The following is a 22,764-nucleotide window of genomic DNA, read 5'->3' on the forward strand; positions in this document are numbered from 1 at the left end:
ATATTCAGAATATATAGACCACTCAAGTACAACAAAAACAAACGACCCAATTAAAAAATGATCGTCTGGCCCTGGCTGGTGTGGCTCAGTGGATTGAGCACAGGCCTGCAAACCAAAGGGTCGCTGGTTCAATTCCCATTAGGGGCACATGTCCATCTCTCTTTCTCCTTTCCTTCTCCTGTGTCTAAAAATAAATAAATAACATCTTAAAAAAAAAAGATCTTCTTCAGCCCTGGCTGGTGTGACTCAGTGGATTAAGTGTGGGCCTGTGAACCAAAGGGTCGCCAGTTTGATTCCCAGTCAGGGTGCATGCCTGGGTTGCAGGCTAGGTCCCCGGAAGCAGGTATGTGAGGGGAAACCACACATTGATGTTTCTCTCCCTTTCTTTCTCCTTCCATTTCCCTCTCTCTAAAAAAAAATAAATACATAGAATCTTTTTAAAAAAATGATCTTCTTCAAAAAAGATATACAAAGGGCCAACAAGCACATGAAATAAATGTTCAACATCACTACCATTAAGGAAATGCAAATAAGATACCACTTCACATCCATTAGGATGGCCACTATTAGAAAAAAATAAAGAAAATAACAAGTGTTAGCAAGAATGTGGAGAAGTTAGAACGTGATACGATGCCAGTGGGACTGTAAAAGGGTGCAGCTGCCGTGGAAAACAGCATGGCAGTTCCTCGATATTTTAAGATATAATTACCATACGATCAGCAATTCTACCTCTGGGTCTACATCCAAAAGAAGCAAAAGCAGAGTCTCAAAGAGCTGTCCGCACACCCATGTTCGCAGCAGCTCTATTCCAAGGGCTGAAAGGCAGAAGGAGCCCAGGTGCCCATCAGCGGGTGCGCGGACAAGCACCATGTGGTGCACACCTGCGAGGGAGTATTAGCCAGCCTTGCCGGGGAAGGAAATGCTGACAGATGCTATAAAATGGATGAATTTTGAGAACATTATGCTAAATGAAATAAACCAGTCACAAAAATATTACTATATATATAATACTAATATAATACTATAACACTCTTATATAAGGCACCTAGAGTAGTCAAATGTATGGAGGCAGAATGTGCAACGGGGTTGCCAGGCACAGGGGGGAAGGAAGAATGGGGAGTTGCTGTTTATGGGTGTGACGTTTCAGTTGTGCTGGATGAAAGAGTTCTGGAGATGGTTACACAACAACGCGAATGTACTTCATACTAATGCACTATACATTTAAAAATGGTTCAGAGGGTAAAGCTTATGTTATATGTATTTAACCACAATTTTTAAAAACTGAAGAAAAACAAAAAACAAGTTAAGGCTGGAATTGGCCTCCCCAACTGTCAGGGGTGTCGGGGGGCGGGGTGGGGACGAACGAAGTGCAAACGTTTATAACACGGCCGAATCTTAAGAAACTTAATGTTGAGTTTAAACCAAGTTACAGAAGACACATATAGTATGACCCCGAAAATAAGCAAAACTACTCAATACATTCTTGAGAAGTATGTGAATGTGTGTGTGTAACTTTTTGTCCCCTCAGAGAAAGAAATGACAGAAATAAAATGTAGGATGGTGGGTCTCCCTGGGGGTGAGGCAGGCATAGAAACAGGAGTAGCACACCGGGAGCGCACAGTGCTGGAAATGGTCTAGGTCTAAAACTGGGTAGTGGTCTCACCAGTGCTGTTTTCTTATCATGTCTTATTACCTACATTTATGTTACATATTTTAAAACTAAGATAAAATTCATATAACATAAATTCACCCTTTGAACCATTTTAATTTTTTAAAAATCTTCACCCAAGGATATGTTTATTGATTTTAGAGGGAAAGGAAGGGGAAGGGGGCAAGAGAGAGAGACACCAACAGGCTGCCTAACCAAGCACCCCGACCGGGGATCAAACCCACAACACTGTGGTGTACAGGGCAACCAACTGAGTGACCCAGCCAGGGCCCAACCGTTTTAAAGTACACAATTAAGTCGTTTTTGGTACATTCATGCTGTGTAAACAATACCTTTAATTTAAGAACATCTGCATCACCCCAAAAGAAAACTGATATCCATTTATAGTCATTCCCCATTTCCCACCTCACTCCCAGCCCTGGCAATGACTAACCTACTTTGTCTCTATGTATTTGCCCACTCTGGACATTTCATATAAACGGGATCCCACGCTACATGTCCTTTTGTGTCTGGCTCAGATGTGAAGTGCAAAAATCCTGACAAGTGTGGCTCAGTTGGTTGGGCACTGTCCCGCAAAGCAAAAGGTGGCTGGTTCGATTCCCCATCAGGGCACATGCCTGGGTTCCTGGTTCAGTTTCTGGTTGGGGCACGTGAGAGAGGCAGCCACTCAATGTTTCTCTCTCACATTATGTTTCTCTCCCTCTCTCTAAAAATAAACAAATAAAATCTTAAAAAAAAAAAAAAACAGAAAGAGCCCTGGCTGGCGTAGCTCAGTGGATCGAGCACAGCTGTGAACCAAAGGGTTGTAGGTTCGATTCCCAGTCAGAGCACAGGCCTGGGTTGTGGGCCAGGTCCCCAGTAGGGGCCACATGAGAGGCTACCACACGTTGATGTTTCTCTCTCTCTCTCTTTCTCTCTCCCTTCCCCTCTTTAAAAATAAATAAATATATATATAAATAAATTTAAAAAAAAAAACAGAAAGAGAGTGCAAGGGAAAAGGAGAACAACCAATTTAGAACAAATGGTCAGGCAAGCTTTGACTAAAGTCATGACAGCCAAGCTGAGGCCCAGAGGATAAAAAGGAGAGCAGGGAAGAGCATTCCAGGCTGAGGAATGACCTGTGCAAAGACCCTATGGCAGCAAAGAGGAGAGCAAGCTCCTGAAACTGACCACAGGGAGCCCCCGTGTGGCTGGACTCAGAGCCTGGAGCGCACAACAGCAAGGTCAGAGGAGGTGCAGCACCTGACAGCAAGTTTCTGGAACAGCACCAGGAAGCTGTAGCCTCGGCTACCTCCAGTAAGTGGGATATTTCCTTTTCACCTTATTCCTGTCTATGCTGTTAAAATGTATCAACAGTTTTTAAATGAAAAGCTGCTTCTTTGGAATTACCCAACACACAATTTTAAAAATACAGTGGTACCTCCATACTTGTTGTTAATTTGTTCCAGAGCTCAGGACAACTGCCAAAAGCTACGAGTACCGAGCAAGTGACGAGTAGCTAGCAAGTGAGGAGTAGTGAAGCCTGTTCTCTTGCAGGGTGGCGGTGTGACTCATACAAACTCTACCAAGTGCAACAAGTCCTGAGCAAGCACCAAGTGCTGAAACATTTTTTTTCTCATCAAAATGCAACAAGTAGAAGCCCACGAGAGAAAAGCTTCAACTTTATAGCTACTAAAGAAATGCACATGCCCTGGCTGGCATAGCTCAGTGGATTGAGCACGGGCCTGTGAAGCAAAGGGTCACTGGTTCGGTTCCCAGTCAGGGCACATGCCTGGGTTGCAGGCCAGGTCCCCAGTAGGGGACACATGAGAGGCAACCACACATTGATGTTTCTTTCCTACTCTTTCTCCTTCCCTTCCCCTCTCTCTAAAAATAAATAAAATATTTAAAAAAAAAGAAAAAGAAATACACATTTGAAAACTGGCACAGTAATTAAATCAGCACACCCTCACTGGCACTGTTCATTGCTAGAGGTTACGATTCGAGCAGCCCCTCCACACGTTGCTGACGGCAGTATGAACTGGTAACCCCTCTGGGAAGCAGTTTAATACAATTCTGAAGATAATGGAAATATCCTAAATCTGCCCCACCTAGCTGGCATGGCGCACTGGAGTGGGTGCCAGCCTGCGAACCAAAGAGTCGCTGGTTCGATTCCTAGTCAGGGCAAATGCCTGGGGTGCTGGCCAGATCCCTGGTAGGGGGCACATGAGAGGGAACCATACTGATGTTTCTCTCCCTCTATTTCTCTCCACTCCTCTCTCCTCTAAAAATAAATAAATTTTTAAAATACTTTAAAAAATAAAAATATTCTAAACCTTTGTCCCGCTCCTGAGAATTTATCCTAGGACAACAATTCAAATGAGAGAAAAAGCTAGCTCTCTGTATGTGACGGCACAGACATACATCACACTGTACATCCCGCTCCCCCCAAAAGCATGTCTTCTGATGACAGGGTGAGGATTAGTTATTAGTCTGATCCATTTCCTACAAATATTATAACATATATAATAACAAAACTATAACTGTGAAAACTGTACCAATGTGGAAAAGTGTTTTGTGCAAACTTAAATGATAACACGCACGTACAAAACCACACCCATGCTGCCATTACAATATAGAAGTGTACACATGTGAACAAAGGCTATCTGGTGGGGGCAGGATTACTGAGGATTCATATAAGATTTAATTTTTAATGTAAAGGCCCTTCCTTCAGACAAATATCAAAAACAAAAATTAAATATACAAGGTGATAAAGTATATTCCTTATTCGTCCCTCCCTTAATGACACTCTTTGAACTCAGGTAAAATCGAGCTCCTTTTAGGTGGCACTTGCTTCTTCTTCACAAGGCTCAAAGCTCCTTCACTGAGGGGCGGCTCCACTCCTCCATCCAACCCTTTATCAGTTCATAGCTATGGGAGCCAGGGGTGAAGGGACTGGGACTAGAGAAGCAGAATAGGCTCCTCAAGAACCAAACTAAGGAGGGTGGGTTCTAGTCTGTGAGAGCCCTACGGCCTACACCTCCACATCCCACCATCCCCGGGGTGAAAGGGACAATACCTGTCTGCCCGTCCGCACCCCATCCGCAAGAATAGACTTCTCCTTTATCCGTCAGAAACAAGCTGTGGTCCTGACCACAGGCGACCTATCAGGCAGACAGAGGCGAGGTTGATAAAAAGAAATCCTTAGAAGCCCGGGGGTCCTAGTCAATGGACCCAAAGCCTAGCGGCATTCCCTACTGCTCACGAGTGCCCGGCAGGCTGGGTTCAGTGAGGCGGGCTGCCCCGCACTGCCTCTTACCTTTTATTCATTCAATGCACTGCTGCCCAGCTCTTGTCTCCCACTCCACGAAACTGCTCTTGTTGAAGTAAAGTGCCAGGTGTCCTCAGGAACAAACCCAAGGGCCCCTCCATCCCCTCCGCACCTGAGGAACCACTCTCTCCTCCAAAAGCTTTCTCTGCTCTTCCACTCCCCTGCCTCTCTAGTAACATCCAATCATTGTCACTCACCCCATGTCTGCTTCCTCCCCTTCAGTACTGGAGCCCTTCAAGATTCTGTTCCCTGCCCTCTTCCCTCCTCAATCTTCGCACTTCCCTGGGAGGCTGCATCTATTCCCAAGGCTTTCGTTGTCACCTCCACACCGTTCTCTCCAGTCCCAACAAACCTTTTGAGTTCAAACCTATTTCCCTAGCTACCTAATGAAAAGCACCCTTTACCAGACATTATGCCAGACACTATGCCAAGTCAATAAGCAAGACCACCCAGCAAGAAACTGAGTCTCAGAGACGTTCGCAAACTTGCCCAAAGTCACCGTTAATATGTGGAGAAGCAAGGAGTTCATGTCGCATCCATGTGTCTGTGAAGCCTGTGCAAGAAGCACTCTGCCCTACTGCAACCCCCCCCCCCCCTCGCTCCTCCTCACTTCCCTCGCCCGACCACCCAAGTCCACTTCTCCTCCAGTGCACACCCACCCGGGCTGAGAACATCAGCAGCCAACTTCTGGATTAGCTGCTCTCTTTAATTATCCACATGAGGGTAGCACTCCACTGAATGAATGGGAACTGAGAGCTTCCCACAGTCTGGGGCTGAACCTGAGACAGCAAAGCTTTGTAAAGTCATTTGCCTACACACTCATGCTCAGCTCCGTCTAGCTCACTCCCTGCTCGTGTGATCAAGCCCCAAACCCAGTCAATTCTCCTTACATGTCTCTCCACCTGTCCCTTCTCCCCATGGCTTCCTAAGTGGCCTTTATCACTTCCTCCAACTCTACTCCACACCATTGCCAAAGTTATCTTTCTAAACAGAGGGTGATGTGGCTGCCACTCCTACTGCTCAGAACCTTTGATAGGACCCAACTCTCAAGAGGATGAAGTCTAAATTCCTTAGCAAGGCGTTCAAGACCATGCATTGGTCACTCCGAACCTTCCAGCCTATCCCCCACAACTCTGCCGTAATCACACAAAACTCCAGCCACACTGCACGTTCCCCGCAGTTAATCTCCAGCTGCTCCTTCCCCTCTGACAGAAAACTCTTCCTCCCGCCAGTCTGTCTGGTCAATTCCTCTGCCACCTCCCATGATGCCTCTCCTGCCTTCCACTCCACCCCCGCTACTCAACAATTCCCCTACTACTGGTACTTTCGTAGAGATTTCTGTGTACATCACTTAGTTAGGAATTTATTATAAGTACTGACCATGTGCCAGGCACTGCACTAGGGGTGGGAAGAAATTTAGCAAGATAAAGCCAGCCCAGAACATCCACAACGCTCTGATACGGCTAGTTTTTTCAGTCTGTCTCTCCCACTAGAGCGTCCCCCAAACCTCATTAAACTTTGGACCTTGATCTATTGCAAATCCTGGTCTATAGTAGGCAGGCAATGACTTTTCACTAAAATAATCAGTTCAGAAAATCTGCCTACCAAATTTGCCATCCCTCTACCCAACCTTCCCCCTTTCATAAGTACCCTGGGAGCAGGATGAGCGGCTTACCTGGACCACCTGTCCATCGAAGTCCTGCATTCTATGGACTTTGTGACTTTCACTGCGCCAGAAGCAATTTGGGGAGAAGCAAGAGATATGTTCACAGTAAGCTGGAGTTCTGGCCCCTCCCGTCACCCTTAATTGTGGCCCCCACATACATAGTGACTGTTAGGAAAACTCTCGAGGTGAAATATAAGGCGGAATTAGGCCAAGGTGTGAAAGTGAAAGAAAACAAACAAAATCCTTTGGTGATTTTTACATGCTCCCAGAGCTGAAACTGTTATTTAGAACCACCAGAACAATGCAATGAACTGGGGGGAAATTTTTCTAAACGACTAAATAAGTAGGACTGAAACAGAGGGGAATTTGTGAAGTTAATCAATTTGGTTAAAAATACAAAACTAATTCAAAGGACTTCGACCCATCACAATCACCGCTCATGCGCCCTCCCCTCCCACCAAGCTAACGCGTGGGGCTCAGCCTGCAGTGGAACAACCCTCTCCCGGCTTTCCGGGGAGCTCTCAAGGCTCCTCCCACACAAGGGGAACCTCCCTTCCTGCTCTGTGGGTCTACCACTCAAGAAATGTTTAATACTTAGTGCAACTGGGGCAAGGGGGGTCCGTTCAGGAACTTACCTGTAAATTTCATTCTCGACCACCTTTCTCCCACATTGACCATAAGAATTGTTTCCCATGCTGAAGACTAAAAAAACAACACCCCAGTCAAATTCAGTTCATGGACTCCTGTAGTGTCAGGTCTGGAAGGGGATCCCAAAACTGGTCCTAATCCAGCCACTCATCCTAGCTGCCATTTGGTTTCCTCCTCCTACATTTGCAACCTGTGAGGGCAGAGCCACAGGCGCGCTGAGGTCCAGACCTGCCCTGTCAGCGTGTGCCACCTTCGCTGCTCCTGCTGCCCTCCCCTCCGGGCCCAGTCCCGCCGCTCAGCAATCCCACCTCACACAGGGAAGCACCTCCTGTGCAAGGCCTCAGCGCCCCACTTCCTGAACCTGTCACTAGGTTGCCCTTGATGCAAAAATCCCTCTTGAAAAAAGCGTCTAAACACTACCTTCACCTTTTCCTACAAAGCGCACTTAAACAAAAAATGAAACTTGAAAGTCCTAGTCAGGCTGGTCTTTCCCTAGAAACCACCCTTCTGGAGACGGCTGGGGTTCCCACAAGCCTGGACTCTGAAAGCCCCCACCACTTGAAAGAAGGTTAGCAAGCAGGTTTCTTTCAGAATGACAGAAAAAGCCATCCGCACACGCAGCGCAGCTCAGTGACTTTATGCAAAGGGAGTGCGAGGCTTTGGTAAGGCTGCCTGGTGTGTGCTGTCACATTCCCAGACACCTGAGATTCTCCAAGAACCACACAGAGCAGAAAGCATGAAAGATTTAGCAAGGTCTGCCCAATACAACTCTCTTGGGCATGCTACTGACTTGCTCAGGAAATGCCAATAGTTTCCCTCAATACATGGCTCAATCAAATAAGCCACTTTAGACCTAATGGCAAGAAAGCAGCTCCCCCCCTCTCCCATAGGTCTGGGACAAGTCAATTCACCTCCTTCGCTGTCTGTGAGGACCAGAGAGTGGGCTCTGCCACAGGAGACCTGTAGCACCCGTGTCTCCTGAGGTCTGTCCAGAGGCAGTGGGACTGGTGAGGGCTCCAGAACATACTCGTATCCCCTCACTGAAACAAATACAATGGGTTTCATTACACTGATTGAAAGCCCCAGCCCTCTAACATTAGATACACTGCTGAACTGCCACATTGTTACTCAGTCAGATCCCAGGAATGACTTACTCAAGGCACATACGCTAGTAGCAAAGATAAGGCTAGAACCCTGATCCCCAACTCTCAACCTACTACATCACGTTGACTCCACTACATTTTGGGTTCTTGGAAAGTATACTAGTTTTATTTAAAAATCTCTTTGCATGTCATTTAATAGTGTTTGAATTTTCAAGGAAAGTAAAAGCATTTTCTTCCTGCAATACCCACTTAACCTTCTCAGTAAAGTGAACAATAGCAAATATTGTTATATTAAAAGGAGGCAAAAAGAATATGTAGATGCATTTGTTAGCATATCCACTAAATCTCTGTAGGAGGGGAACCTGAAACTGTCAACACGGTCTGTCTTCAGGGGGAAAAACCATGTGGCTGGGAGGACAGAGAGGGAAAGCAAACTAGTCATCATATATTCTACTATGCCTTTAGGATTCTGAACTATATAAAAAAGAAAATTTTAATAGTTAAAAAAACAAGTAAGGGGGAAAGTTTTTTAGAAGTCACTCTAAAGAAGAACCTTATTGTTCTTTACAATCCCACTGAAGAAGCTAGATGGGTCTCTGTAAAGAATTCCTATTGTAGGTTTTAACTGATGAGCTTTTGGACATTCATAATGTAGGCTGGAGTTCAGGAGAAAATCTGCAAATGTACCAGTCCTCAAACTACACCCCACTAAACAACCCCTCTATTTTCTCCTTGAACCCCATGTTAAAAAAGATTGTGCCTATCAAATAAATGGCATTATTATGATTGTAATAATATACTTGCCCATTTGTTTCATTAGTGACTAATATAATATTCAGGCAGAGTTTTTGATCAACATGGAATAACTGGCTTGTCACAGTAAGATGATATAATTCTAGGCAAAATCAAAGAAACTAGACAATGTTGTTGGCTTGTACAGCCTTATTAGCTGAAAATATACAGCACTTTAGGATACTGAAAAGTGACTCACATCCCCCATTACTATCTTTATATACCCCTAAGGGCCTGAGAAGCTGTGAATATATAACATTTAAAAGGAATGTGGCTCTAGATATAACTACCAATTGACAGAAATATAAAAGGTCATCAACAGCCCTGGCTGGTATAGCTCAGTGAATGGAGCTCAGGCCTATGAAACGAGGGGTCGCCAGTTCGATTCCCAGTCAGGGCACATGCCTGGGTTGCAGGCCAGCTCCCCAGTAGGGGGCACGTGAGAGGCAACCACACACTGATGTTTCCCTCCTTCTCTTTCTCCTTCCCTCCCCACCCCTCTAAAAATAAATAAATAAAATCTTAAAAATAAAAATAAATAAAAGGTCATAAACAGGGACACATTCAGCAAACCCCAGACTGGAAAATTCTATAGGATAAATGATGTGGTTTCTTTAATAAATAAATTTCAAGAAAAAAAAGATTAAAACACAAGAGACTTTTAAAAGTCTTATCAACCAATTGCAATGTCTGGACCTTATCTAGATCTTTTTTTCTTAATTTTTTAAAAGATTTTATTTATTTATCTATAGAGGGGAAGGAAAGGAGAGAAGGAGAGAAATATCAATGTTTGGTTGCCTCTTGTGAATCCCCAGCTGGGAACTGGCCTGAAACCCAGGCATGTGCCCTGACTGGGAATCGAACCTCGATCACGTGGTTCGCAGGCATGTACTCAATCCACTGAGCTACACCAGCCAGGGCCTTATCTAGATCTTGATTCAAATGAATTTTAAAAAATAAAATAAAAATGTAATGACATATGTAATACTAGTAATTTGCACACTGACAAGGTGTTTGATGATACTGAGAGATCATACTGTTATTATATTGTTAATTATTTTTAGGTGATAATGTGGCACTTACTACTTTTTTAGATATGCACTGAAATATTTATGAATGAAAGCAATAACGTCAGGATTTGCTTCCAGTGTATTGAAGGGAAATGACTAACACAAGACCGGCCTGAGCGAAGGCTGCCGAAGCCGGTGGGAACACACGGGGCGCATCCCACTACTCTGTCCATTGCTGCGTGTACCCAGAAGTATTCCTAATAAATGGTATAAAAAATGTAAGGTGGCACCTTACAGCTACTAAAACTTCAACACTAACTTCTAAAAGAATTCCAATATGAAATTAAGTGGAAAAAGGCAGAAAATAAAATATATGTTGTGATCAAAATAAAACAATATATTTTATATAAATGAGAAAACAGGGAAAAATGAAAAGGTGTGTCCTAGTATGTATGTCTAGGTAATTTCTCCCTTAGTTTAAAGAAACGTTTCTTATTGTTCTTAAAACACTGTCTGGCTAATGTCTACTTTTTAAAATGTCACTGGAAATCATTTCTAACATTTTTACAACCCCAGTTCCAAAGAGCTGGAATGAGGCCTCCAGCATCAGGACCACACTGAACCCCCAGACCAGGCCCCAGGTGCTGCAGAGAGTTTCAGGCAAACTCCCAGCTGGGGAAGGAAGGTCATCTCTTTGGGGGCAAAAAGAACATTTTTACTTATCAGCAAATGCCTTTTGCCTAAAGGTTCAATATTATTATACCAAAGAGGCTGAAAAACAATCTAATCCAAATGGTTTCAAACAGCATCTCTTTAAGACTCTATCTGTTTTGTTGTTATGCTTTGGTTTATGTAATCATACCCATGAAAACCCAAAGGGAGCTCTCAGACCAATCACAGCAGAGAGAAGCCAACGTGAGAATGCTTACTTTTATCTTTCCGGCTCCTGTGAAATCCAAGCTGAGAATCTTTGTTGAGTCCCATACCCCAAACTTTCGTAACATCCTTGGTTTTGGAGGACAGCAACGTGAACCCATAGCCACAAGCAGCTGATGAAATCTGAAAAAGAGTCCCCATAAGGCGTTAATTGACTTGTGATATCAAGTTGCTTTGGGCAATTTATGGCAGGTTATTTACCCAATCCAAGAACACATTACTATTAACATAGCAATTAACATGTATTCAACATTTACTGTGTTAAGTGTTTGATATGTATTATCTCATTTAATTTTTCCAATCACCCTGTAACTAGGTATTATCATCATCCCCACTCACTCAGACAGTCTAGCACAGCAGTTAAGTTGATACCTGCCTTAGTTTGAATCTTGGCTCTATCCCTCACCAGCTGTGTGACCCAAGATAGATTACTAAACCTTCTGTATCTGTTTCCCTCTCGGTAAGATAGAGATAATAAATATCTTTCTCATTAGGTTACTGTGAGGACTAAATTAGTACAGCTAAAGCCCTGACAGTAAACAGTATCTGACTTAATGTAGTTATTATTACTACTAGCAGTAGTATTTGATAGATGAGGAAATCAAGTGTGAACCTGGGGTGGGAGGGTGGGGAGAACTCCTGGTGGCTAACTGGGATCAAATGTTAAAAAACAGAGCCTAGCAGCCATTTCTGCACAGAGGCTTCTCACGCAATCTGCACTTCACAGAGAAGCCTGTGCTGAATTGCCCTTACACTGTGCTTCTTGCCATCTGAGCCAGCCATTATAAAGGATTTCTAGAATTCTATTTCAACCGATAGGACTAAGGTTTTCCCCATCCAATCAGAGCTGCACAGCTCTAATCAATCTGAGCAGCTCTATTCTGATGGCTGAAGGAAGGGCCTTTTGGGCCAATCAAAATGCAAAAATTCAGAGCCCTCGTCTGCATGAGGATGGACCAACCAAGGACCAAGAACAGAGATTCCTGTCCATATATGCCAGCTTCTCTCTAGCTCAGAGAGCTCACTTTCCACTGAAGATTGCCATTCCCTGGCTAGAGCTGAAACACTCAAGATGTCTTACCAGAGTATAGGAGAGCAGACCAGCACACAGTGGAACAGAGCAGAGCTCCCTAGCCGAAAAGGGGCCTGGCCCTGGGGCAGCCGCACAGCTGTGCTGTATCATTGTTTGCACTGAATAAAGTATCCTTCTTCACTGCATCCCAAACTGGGGATTCGTGTTGGCATTAAATTTGTGCCAACAGCAATCAGCTGATACAAGGTTCCTTCTGACACAAGTTAAAGATTAAGTAACTTGCCTAAAATAGTCACGAAGCAGGTAAGTGGACGCTATCTGATTCCAGAGTGTACATATCATTAGAAAGTCTAGTTTCATTAAAAAAGAATAAGACATGCAAAGAAATAAGAAAGTAAGTATGACCTATACTAAGGAGGAAAAAGCAGAAATTGACCCTAAGTGGACAAAGATGATGAATTTGTCAAAGACTTTCATGAACTTTTGTTCAAGAGAAAAAAATTTAACTGTGTTTAAAGAATTAAATGAAAACATGATGACAATGAACAAATATCAAAGCTGAATAGAGAAATAAAAACATTAAAAACCTAACTGGAAATTATAGGTTTGTAAAGTAGAATAACCAAAAGAAAAAATTCACTGTGTAGGCTCAACAGCAGACTTCAACTGGCAGAAGAAAGAATCCATTAACTTGAAGAAATAAAAAGAAATTACTCACTCTAAACAACAGAAAAGAGATGAAAGAAAAACAAACAGTGCCTCACAGACCTGTAACAAAACAAGCGTATCGACATTTATATGATGGGAGTCCCAAAAGAGCAAGAGAGAAAGAAAGAGGCAGAAATAAAAATATTCACAGAATTAAGAGCCAAAAACATATAATGGAGAAAGGAAAGTCTAATAAATGGTACTGAGAAAAGTGGGAAGCCACGTGCAAAAAATGAAACTAGACCTGATGACATATACAAAAATTCACTCAAAAATGGATTACAGCTGTGAATATAAGACCTGAAACAATAAAATACATAGAAGAAAACAGTTACTACACTTATAGATGTGGGTCTCAGGGTTGGGTTTGTGTGCATGTGTGCATGTGTGTGTGAACTTGACCTCAAGGGCATAAAAAATAAAAGAAAAAATTAATGAATGAGACTGCATCAAACTAAAGCTCCTACACACAAAAGAAACCATCAACAAAACTAAGGGCAACCAGATGAATGGCAGAAGATATTTGCAAATGATACCTCCAATTAGGGACTAACATCCAAAAATACATAAAGAATTCAAACTACTCCCCTGGCTCATGTGGCTCAGTGGATGGAGCGCCGGCCGGTGAACCAAACGGTCGCCAGTTTGATTCCCAGTCAGGACACATGCCTGGGCTGCAGGCCAGGTCCCCAGTTTGGGGCATGTAAGAGGGAACAGATCAATGTATCTCTCACACACTCATGTTTCTCTCCCTCTTTCTCCTTCCCTTTTCCTCTCTCTAAAAGTAAATACATAAAATATTTAAAAGAATTTTTTAAAAAAGAACTCAAACTACTCAACAGCAACAAAATGATTCAGTTTAAAAATGGGCAGAGGACCTAAATAGACACTTTCCCAGAGAGGACATGCAGGTGGCCCAACCCATGCAGATATATGAAAAGATGTTCAACATCATTAATTGTAAGAAAAATCAAAACCACAATGAGATACCACTTCACACCTGTTAGAATGGCTATTATCAATAAGATAAGGAACAACTTTTGAAAAGGGTGTGGAGAAAAGGGAAACCATCACACACAGCTGGAGGGAAGGTAAACTGGTACAGCCACTACGGAAAAGGTATAAAAGTTCCTCAAAAAAATTAAGAATAGAGCTTCCATATGCTCTAGCAATCCCTGTGCTGGTATCTACCCGAAAATTTGAAATATCTACTATTTGTAGAGATATATGTACACCTTATTCACTATAGTATTATTCACAATAGCCAAGATATGGAAACAACCTAAGTGTCCTTCACAGAAGACTGGATGAAGAGGACATAGTATGTATATACAATGAAACATTACTCAGTCATTAGAAAGATGAAATGCTGCCCTGGCCAGTGTGGCTCAGTTGGTTGGGCATCATTCCACAAACCGAAAGGTCATGGGTTTGATTACTGGCCCGGCCACATAAATTGATATAATGTTATTAACCAATGTTACTCCAATACCACTTAATAACAAATTTTTTAAAGAGTAAACATTAGTATTTGAAAACAAAGAAAAAAAGAATTAATGCCAGAAAATTTACCAAATTTTATGCAAACCATAAATCTACAGATCAAACTTGCTCAACAAAACACAGTTAAACTCTTGAAAAAGACAGAATAAATTAAAAGCATCAAAAAGAAAATGGATTCCTCAAGTACAAAGGAATAACAATATTAACAGCTGACTTCTCATCAGAAACAATGGGGACCAGAAATCAGCAGAATGACATTTTCAAAGTACTAACAGACAAAAACTGCCAACTAAGAATTCCATATCCAACAAAACTATCTTTAGGAAACGAAGATGAAATACAGACGTTCCCAAAGACTGAGAGAGTTTGCTGCTGGGAGACCTACCATCACATACCCTCAAGTGCTTCTGTCATCTGTGATGTACCACACACTTCAAAGTTGGTAAGACCAGATCTTAAATGTTCTCACCACAGAAAAGAAACAATAGCTCTGGCCAGGTAGTTCAACTGGTTAGAGCAGTGTCTCAATACACCAAGGCCACAGGTTCAATCTCTGGTCAGGGGACATATAAGAATGAACCAATGAGTACATAAATACATAGAACAAACCAATTTCCCTCTCTCTCTGCACCTTCCCTTCCTCTCTCTAAAATCAGTAAACTTTTTAAAAAAACAATTCTGTGATATAGTAGATGTGTTAGCTAATGCATAGTTGGCAATTTTATTGCAATACATAAATATATCAAAAGTCAACACATGCACACTTTATTTTTTTTAATATTTTATTTATTTATCTTTAGAGGGGAAGGAAAGGAGAGAGGGAGAGAATATCAATGTATGGCTGCCTCTCGTGAGTCCCCTGCTGGGAACTGGCCTGCAACCCAAGCATGTGCCCTGACTGGGAATGGAACCGCAATCGTGAGGTTCGCAGGCCTGTGCTCAATCCACTGAGCCACACCAGCCAGGGCAACACATGCACACTTTAAAACTACACAATGTTATACGTGAATTACATCTTGATTTTTTAAAAATACTTCAGGTTGAAAGGAAATGACAGCGGATGATAACTAACAATTACAAGAAGAAATGAACAGCACCAATGAAAGTAATTACACAGGTAATTATAAAACATTGTATAAATATATTTTTCTCTTCTCTTAAATGATTTAAGACAACTGCATAAAACAACAATTACAGAATTATACTGTAGACTTGAAACATAAAAAGATGTAATATATATCCCAGTAACCACAAAAAGGAAAAGAGGAAATAAAGCTATGTAGGAAGAAAGTTATAATTATAATTTTTAAGAATTAGGTCACTACTAACCTACAGTAGACTGTGATAAATTAAGACACATGTTGTAATCCCAAGAGCAATCACTAAAGAACTAAAAAAATATAGTAAAACTCCTAATAAAGGAAATAAAAAGGTCTACTAGAAAAATACCTATTTAACACAAAAAAAGGCAGTAAAGGAAGGAGAGGAACAAAAAAGACAGCAAAATGGCAGGTATAACCCACATTATCAATAATTACATTAAAAAGACATGGACTGAGCAACATCAGTGAAAATACTGGCAAATGCTGTCAGGGTCAACTTTTCAGAACTCTAGAAACGTACCAAAGGCTTAGAGGAATTTGAAGAGTGTTTACCCAAGGAAAGCAGCAGAATCTCAGCAAGAACAGCAGGATGTGCATGTCTGAACTCGCCCTAGATTCCTGGTCACCTCTCTGAAGCTTCTGCAGTGGCCTTGAAAACCCATGGTGGAAACCAGAAATCTGGCAGCTACTGAAGGGGGCAGAATAGGATTGGAGCGTCAAAGCCCCATTCCCAGAGAATTCTCACTTGAACTATCTGGTGGTTCCCCGAAGGCCCCACTTGCAAGGCTCTCTTTATTTGGCCTGACCCCTCCGCAAACATGCAGCGATTTATTGTTTATAGGCAGTTAAGGAAATTTCTGTCCAATTACTGGCTGTCCACTAAGCTAACTGAACAGACACATCAGTGCCTACACATGACAAAGAATATAAACTTTACCAAATTAGTTCAAAGAAATCACTAAACAACAACAAACAGCAACAACAACAAACCTTGGAGTGATGGGTATATTTATTTCCAGAGTTGCCACCTTGTATCGTTTTGAATGAGCAGTTTTCAACAAGAAAAAACACAAGCAATGGAAACAATAAATTACAGCCCTTCCACAGGAGGGGAAAAGCAGTCACCAAAAACTGTTCCTGAGGAATCCCAGATGTTGGGCTTAGGACAAAGACTTTAAAGTCAACTGTTTTAAATATGGTCAAAGAACTAAGAGAAACCACATGTGAAAAACTAAAGAACAATATCCCACCAAACAGAATATCAATAAAGAGATAGAAATTATTAAAAAAGAACCAAATAGAAATTCTGAGGTTGAAAAGTACAGTAACTGAATTTAAAAATTCCTTAGATGAGCTCTTATTAGATTAGAGCAAACCTGAAGATAGGTCAACTGAGATTATCCAGTCTGAGAAACAGGAAAAGAATGAAGAAAAATAAACAGAGTGCCCAGACGGTGTGCCTCAGTCAGCTGGGTGTCCTTCCACAAAGCAAAAGGTCACTGGTTCAGTTCCCAGTCAGGGCGCATGCCTGGGCTGCAGGTTCCACCCCAGTTGGAGCACACTCGAGAGGCAACCAACCGATGTTTCTCTCACACACCAGTGGTTCTCTGCCTCTTTCTCCCTCCCTTGTCCTCTCTGTAAAAGTAAATAAATAAAACCTTAAAAAAATAACGGATAACAAGAGTGGCTGTTTACAAATAAAATGATAGAAATTGTTGGCTAGGATGTAGGGAAACTGCTTGTGGGAAAGTGAAGTTCTGCAGCCACTGTGGAAAGTAGTTTGAGAGTTCCTCAAAAGGTTAAAGTGAGAGCCATTGTCCCTCTTTGACCCCGCCCCCACCTACAACGTCACAACCCAGCGACTGAGTTGCCCTGTTCTAGTGAACACTTTAGGGCTCTGATCCTGCTATGGAACAGGCACGAACAACCCGAAAGATGGCACAAGAAGAACTCAAAGTCCCAGAGCCAATAACTCTAAGCGACCGAGAAATTGCCAGCCTCTCAGAAGCACAATTCAGGACACTATTTCTCAGGATGCTCACAGAACTGGTTGATTATAGTCACAAATTAGAGGAACAAAGTTACAAATTAGAGGAACGTGTGAGGGCTGGACTGATTGAAATGAAGGGAGATGCACAGGAAACCAATAGTGATGGAAAGGAAACGGGGACTCAAATCAATGGAATGGACCAGAAGGAAGAACAAAACATCCCACCAGAAAGGAATGAAGAAATGAGAATTCAAAAAAATGAGGAGAGGCTTAGGAACCTCCAGGACATCTTTAAACGTTCCAACATCCGAATTATAGGGGTACCAGAAGGGGGAAAGAAACAGCCACGAGTGGAAAACGTATTTGAACAAATAATAAAGGAGAACTTCCCCAGTCTGGCAAAGGAAATAGACTTCCAGGAAATCCAGGAAGCTCAGAGAGTGCCAAAGAAGTTGGACCCAAGAAGGAACACACCAAGGCACATCATAATTACATTAGCCAAGACCAAAATGAAGGAGAGAATCCTAGAAGCAGCAAGGGATAAGGGGACAGTCACCTACAAAGGAGTACCCATCAGACTGTCAGCGGATTTCTCAAAAGAGACCTTACAGGCAAGAAGGGGCTGGAAAGAAGTATTCCAAGTCATGAAATCCAAAGACCTACAGCCAAGATTGCTTTATCCAGCAAAACTTTCATTTAGAATGGAAGGACAGATAAAGTGCTTCTCAGATAAGGTCAAGTTCAAGGAGTTCATCATCACCAAGCCCTTATTATATGAAATGCTAAAGGGACTTATATAAGAAAAAGAAGATGAAAAATATGAACAGTGAAAGGACAGCAAACACATAGTTATTAACAACCACGCCTAAAACAAAAGCAAACCAAGAGGACAGCTAGATCAGGAGTGGAACCATAGAAATGAAGAACACATGGAGGGTTAGAAACAGAGGGGTGGGAGGGGGAGAAGAGGGGAGAAGGCACAGAAAATAGCATAGATGGTAGGCAGAAAATAGATAGGGGGGAGGGCGAGAATAGTGGGAGAAATATAGAATCTAAAGAACTTGAGACACGTGGTTATAAACTAAGGGGGGGAGAATGGTGGGGGAGGGAGGGTGTGGGTTGAGGGGATTGAAGGGGGGAATAGAACAACTGTAATGGTATAATCAATAAAATATATTTTTAAAAAATTATTTTAAAAAAAGGTTAAAAATGTAATTACCACATGCCCCTGCAATTTCATTTTCATGTACATACACCAAACACCTGAACACTGGGCCTGAGATGCTTGTACACCAATGTTCACAGCAGCACATTCACAACAGCTGAAAGGCAGAAACAACCCAATGGCTAGCAACAGCTGAATGGGTAAACGAAATGTGGTATGTACACACAGTGGGATATTATTCAGTGGTAACTAGGAAGGAGTTTCTGTTACATGCTACAATATGGATGAACCCTGTAGAAATTATGCTGGGTGAAATATGCTAGACACCAAAGGACAAATATCATATAATTTACTTATATGAAATATCTATAATAGGTAAACTCACAGACACAAAAGGAGATTAGCAGTTACAAGGACTGGGAGTAGGAAAAATGGGGAGTCACTGCTTAATAGTCACAGAGTTTCTGTTTAAGTGATGAAAAGTTTTAGAAATAAACAGTGGTGATAGTTGCACAACATTGAAATAATTAATGTCAATGAATTACACTTAAAATTGTTAAAATAGAAAATATTGTTATATATTTTTACCATCATTTTAGAAACTAACAATCTGTAATATACCAAAAGCCACTGACTGTACACTTTAAATGGGTGAATTGTTTGGTGTGTGAATTATATATCAATAAAACCATTTTTAAAAAATAACTTCAGGCCCTGGTTGGTGTAGCTCAGTGGATTGAGCACAGGCCTGCGAACCAGAGGATCGCGGTTCGATTCCCAGTCAGGGCACATGCCTGGGTTGCAGGCAGGTTCCCTGTAGGCCAGTTCCCAGCAGGGGATGCACGAAAGGCAACCAACCATACACTGATGTTTCTCTCCCTCTCTCCTTTCCCTCTAAAGATAAATAAATAAAATCTTTAAAAAATAAAAATAAAAATAAATAACTTCAGAAAGAAGAAATGAAGTTACTACCCAATATGCAACAACGGAAAGAACTCACTGCCAGCAGACCCAGCAGAGGAGGAGCACTGAAGGGAGTTCGAGTCAGGAACGAATGGACACTGAACAGCAACGCAAACCCACAGGAAGCAACACAGGGCGCTGGTGAAAGTCACTGCGTAAGTAAACATACTTTTAATGGACAAAAACATAGAAGACAGGGTGGGTGGGGATTAAAAAAAAACATAGAAGACAGTAGAGATGTATTTTCTGTTTCTAACTTCTTCTAACTTTAAAGAAAAGAGGATAAAGCAATAATTATAAAAGTACACTAGAAGAGCTAAAAAGAAATAAAGTTTTTGTATAGTATTAAAATTAACTTACTATTAATCCAAATTATATTGTTTTAAATTAAAATGTAACCCAAGAGCAATCATTAAAAAAAAGCTTTAAAAAACATAGTAAAAGAAATAAGGGGGAAATAAAGAAATAACAAGGGAATTCAAATGGTACACTATGAAATAGCTATTTAACACAAAAGAAGGGAAAATGGAGGGGCAGAGAAATAAAAATGACATCAGACAAATAACAAGATGGCAGATACACAGCCTACCTTCAGTAAATTACATTCAACGCAAATGGACAGCACTCCATTGAAAGGCAGAAGTTGGTAGAATGAATAAAAAAATAAAATAAACAGGGTCTAACTATATGCAGCCAGAACAGACACATTTAGACTTAAAGGTACAAAAAAAATAGAAAGTAAAAAGTTAGCAAATGATAGAAGCAAACAGTAATGATAATAGAGCTGGAACGGCTACACTAATATCAGACAAAACAGAATTAAAAACAAAAAAAATGTTACTGGAAACAAAGAAGACATTTTATAATGATAAAAAAAGACCAATGCATCAAGAAATACAACTATAGCTGGTGTGGCTCTGTGGACTGAATGCCAACTGCAAACCACAGTTCAATTCCCAGTCAGGACACATGCCTGGGTTGCAGGCCAGGTCCCCAGTAGGGGGCACGTGAGAGGCAGCCACACATTGATGTTTCCCTGTTTCTCCTTCCCTTCCCCTCTCTCTGAAAATAAAATTTTAAAAAATCTTTTTTTTTAAATCTGGAAGACTTACATTTCCCACACACAAATAAAACCTCATCCCATATCATCCACACCAAAAAATCAACTTAAATGGCTGGATCACAGACCTAAATATAAGAACTAAAACTAAAAATCTCCTAGAAGAAAACAGGAAAATTATCTTTGTGAGCTTGGATTGGGCAAAGATTTCTTAGATATGATACCAAAAGCATGATCCACAGGAGAAAAACTGATCAACTTAATTTCCTCAAAATTAAAAACTTGCTCTTCAAAGGTCACTATTAATTTTTTTAAAAAGGTACAAAGTGCCAGAAAGTATTTGCATCACCATATATGTGATTAAGGACCTATGGCCAGAACACATTAATAAATCTTACAACTCAATCCTAAGAAGTAAACAACCCAACTTTTCATTATCTTGAGCTTAAATTCCCGGTTTCTCTTGACCTTCCCTTTTTAGTTAAAAGATCGTTTGTTGTCCTTGACAGAAGTCAGGAACCAAACAAGTCAAATCTGCTTCTTTTTCATCACCCACCAAGACTTCCACAGCCACCCATCCCTAAACATCTATTTTTGCTCTCCGAGTGCTGGCTCCGGAGATAACCGCCTGGCTGAAGCTGTCCTCTGCTGTGATCTTTTCTAATCTGAGTCAAGTCAGAAGCCTCATGTGCAAACCATTCTAGTGCGCTCAGGCTGCTCACCCTTCCTCTCTGATTCCTATTATTGATCCAGTAAATCCTTACATCGACTCCAGCGGGCCCATTTTCTCTGACCCTTTAAAGTCGCCTGCACAACTCTTGGAACTTTTGGAGTCTCACTGGCCCCAGGGAGAATCCCACTGTACGCGCACCTACCTACCAGCTGTGAGACCTGGGACCTGTGCTTTAACCTCTCTGAGCCTCCCTTTCCTTCTCTGTAACTGTGATGACAACCCCGATTCCTGGGGTGATGTGCGAATGACAAGAGCTGGCAACAACCCCTGGCACATTTCAGCCACTCGGTGAGTGTTAGCAGCGCCCCTAACGCCTTTCCCTCCAGGACCTGCTGCCGGCTCCGGGGTCGTCCTCCCCGAAGTCTAACCACCCAGTGCTGCCAACTTCTCAAAGAGGGCCAAGTGCCTCGCGAGGTTGCACCTTTTGATCCAGCTCCAGGCGGTAGGGCACGGGCTGGATCCTGCGGCGCGGCCGCAAGCCGGCGTTGTGCTGGGGCCCAGAGCTGGGCAGCACGAAGGTGGGCACGCCCAGCGCCCCGGAAAAGCTGAAGCCCCACACGAAGATGCGGTCCACGCGAGCCGCGCGCTCGCCCACGTACTGGAACACTGGCGCGTCTGCCTCGGCCTCTGCCGCCTCGCGCCGGCTCCGCGAGCGGCTGGCCGCTGTCCTGTGGCCTCGCCATGGCCCCAGCCCCGGCCCCGGCCGGCTAAGCCAGCGCCCCAGCCGAGCCCCCACCGCCAGCGCCGCCGGTCTCATCCTCTGCGTCACGCCTCAGCAGCTCCTGGGTGCCGCCATTTTGCTTAACCCCTGACCCTTGACCCCACTCCCGGCGGAAGAGCCTGCAACCATATTTACTACTGGCTGAAGGCAAAAGTGCTGACGACAGCCGAGGGCCCTCGCAGGTGGGAGGGCTGGGCAGAGCCGGGTACCACGGAATCTAAAAGAGTGGGCCACAGGGACTCCGTTCTGGCCCTGCCCGCCTAGTCGCGACCCTTGTCCGAGCTCGATCAGGTGGTCTGAACTCACTCACTTTCCCTCACCATGCTCATTTGCTGAGCATTTGCTTCGGCAAGCGCTTTCATTTGGTTGCAAGGACCTTCATTTCTTAGCAATCAGCAGAGGTAGAACTTAAGGGGTGGCCGGCTCTCTGCAACGCCAGTGCAGTGCTCTCCCCTAACTCGGTTTTTTTCCTTTGCCACTGTCCCTCGTCATTTCTTACTTAGTTGCGGCCGTTCCTGCTTGCGTGAGCTACCAAGCCACTCAGCCTGTGCTCCAGTCACAGACAGAATTTAGCTCTTACCATTGCCATTCGCTGCCCCAAAGACTGCAGGGGTTCTCTGCTGTCTTCAGTGCATCCTCCTCTCAAGTCAC

The 22,764-nt window shown here is 42.8% G+C and overlaps 1 protein-coding gene across 2 annotated transcripts in view; it reads right to left on the reverse strand.

The window, feature by feature from the left end:
* RCC1L (RCC1 like) overlaps window positions 1-22,258 on the reverse strand; it is a 41,131-nt gene extending 18,873 nt beyond the window's left edge. Inside the window, exons 1-6 of one of the 2 annotated variants that reach the window (XM_037041737.1) lie at window positions 21,814-22,251; window positions 11,128-11,257; window positions 8,205-8,333; window positions 7,281-7,347; window positions 6,655-6,706; window positions 4,728-4,812 (exon numbers count right to left, since the gene is read on the reverse strand). In XM_037041737.1, coding sequence (XP_036897632.1) covers window positions 4,728-4,812; window positions 6,655-6,706; window positions 7,281-7,347; window positions 8,205-8,333; window positions 11,128-11,257; window positions 21,814-22,149 — 799 coding nt within the window. In that variant the 5' untranslated portion in view covers window positions 22,150-22,251. Of the gene's footprint in view, window positions 1-4,727; window positions 4,813-6,654; window positions 6,707-7,280; window positions 7,348-8,204; window positions 8,334-11,127; window positions 11,258-21,813 lie in introns of both variants that reach the window. The other variant, XM_037041738.1, reaches the window with a different exon arrangement.
* Between the last annotated feature and the right edge of the window lie 506 nt (window positions 22,259-22,764).

The sequence above is a fragment of the Sturnira hondurensis genome, unplaced genomic scaffold (assembly GCF_014824575.4).
Source record: "Sturnira hondurensis isolate 20B ecotype Veracruz unplaced genomic scaffold, ASM1482457v3 Scaffold0003166, whole genome shotgun sequence".
Lineage (NCBI taxonomy): Eukaryota > Metazoa > Chordata > Mammalia > Chiroptera > Phyllostomidae > Sturnira > Sturnira hondurensis.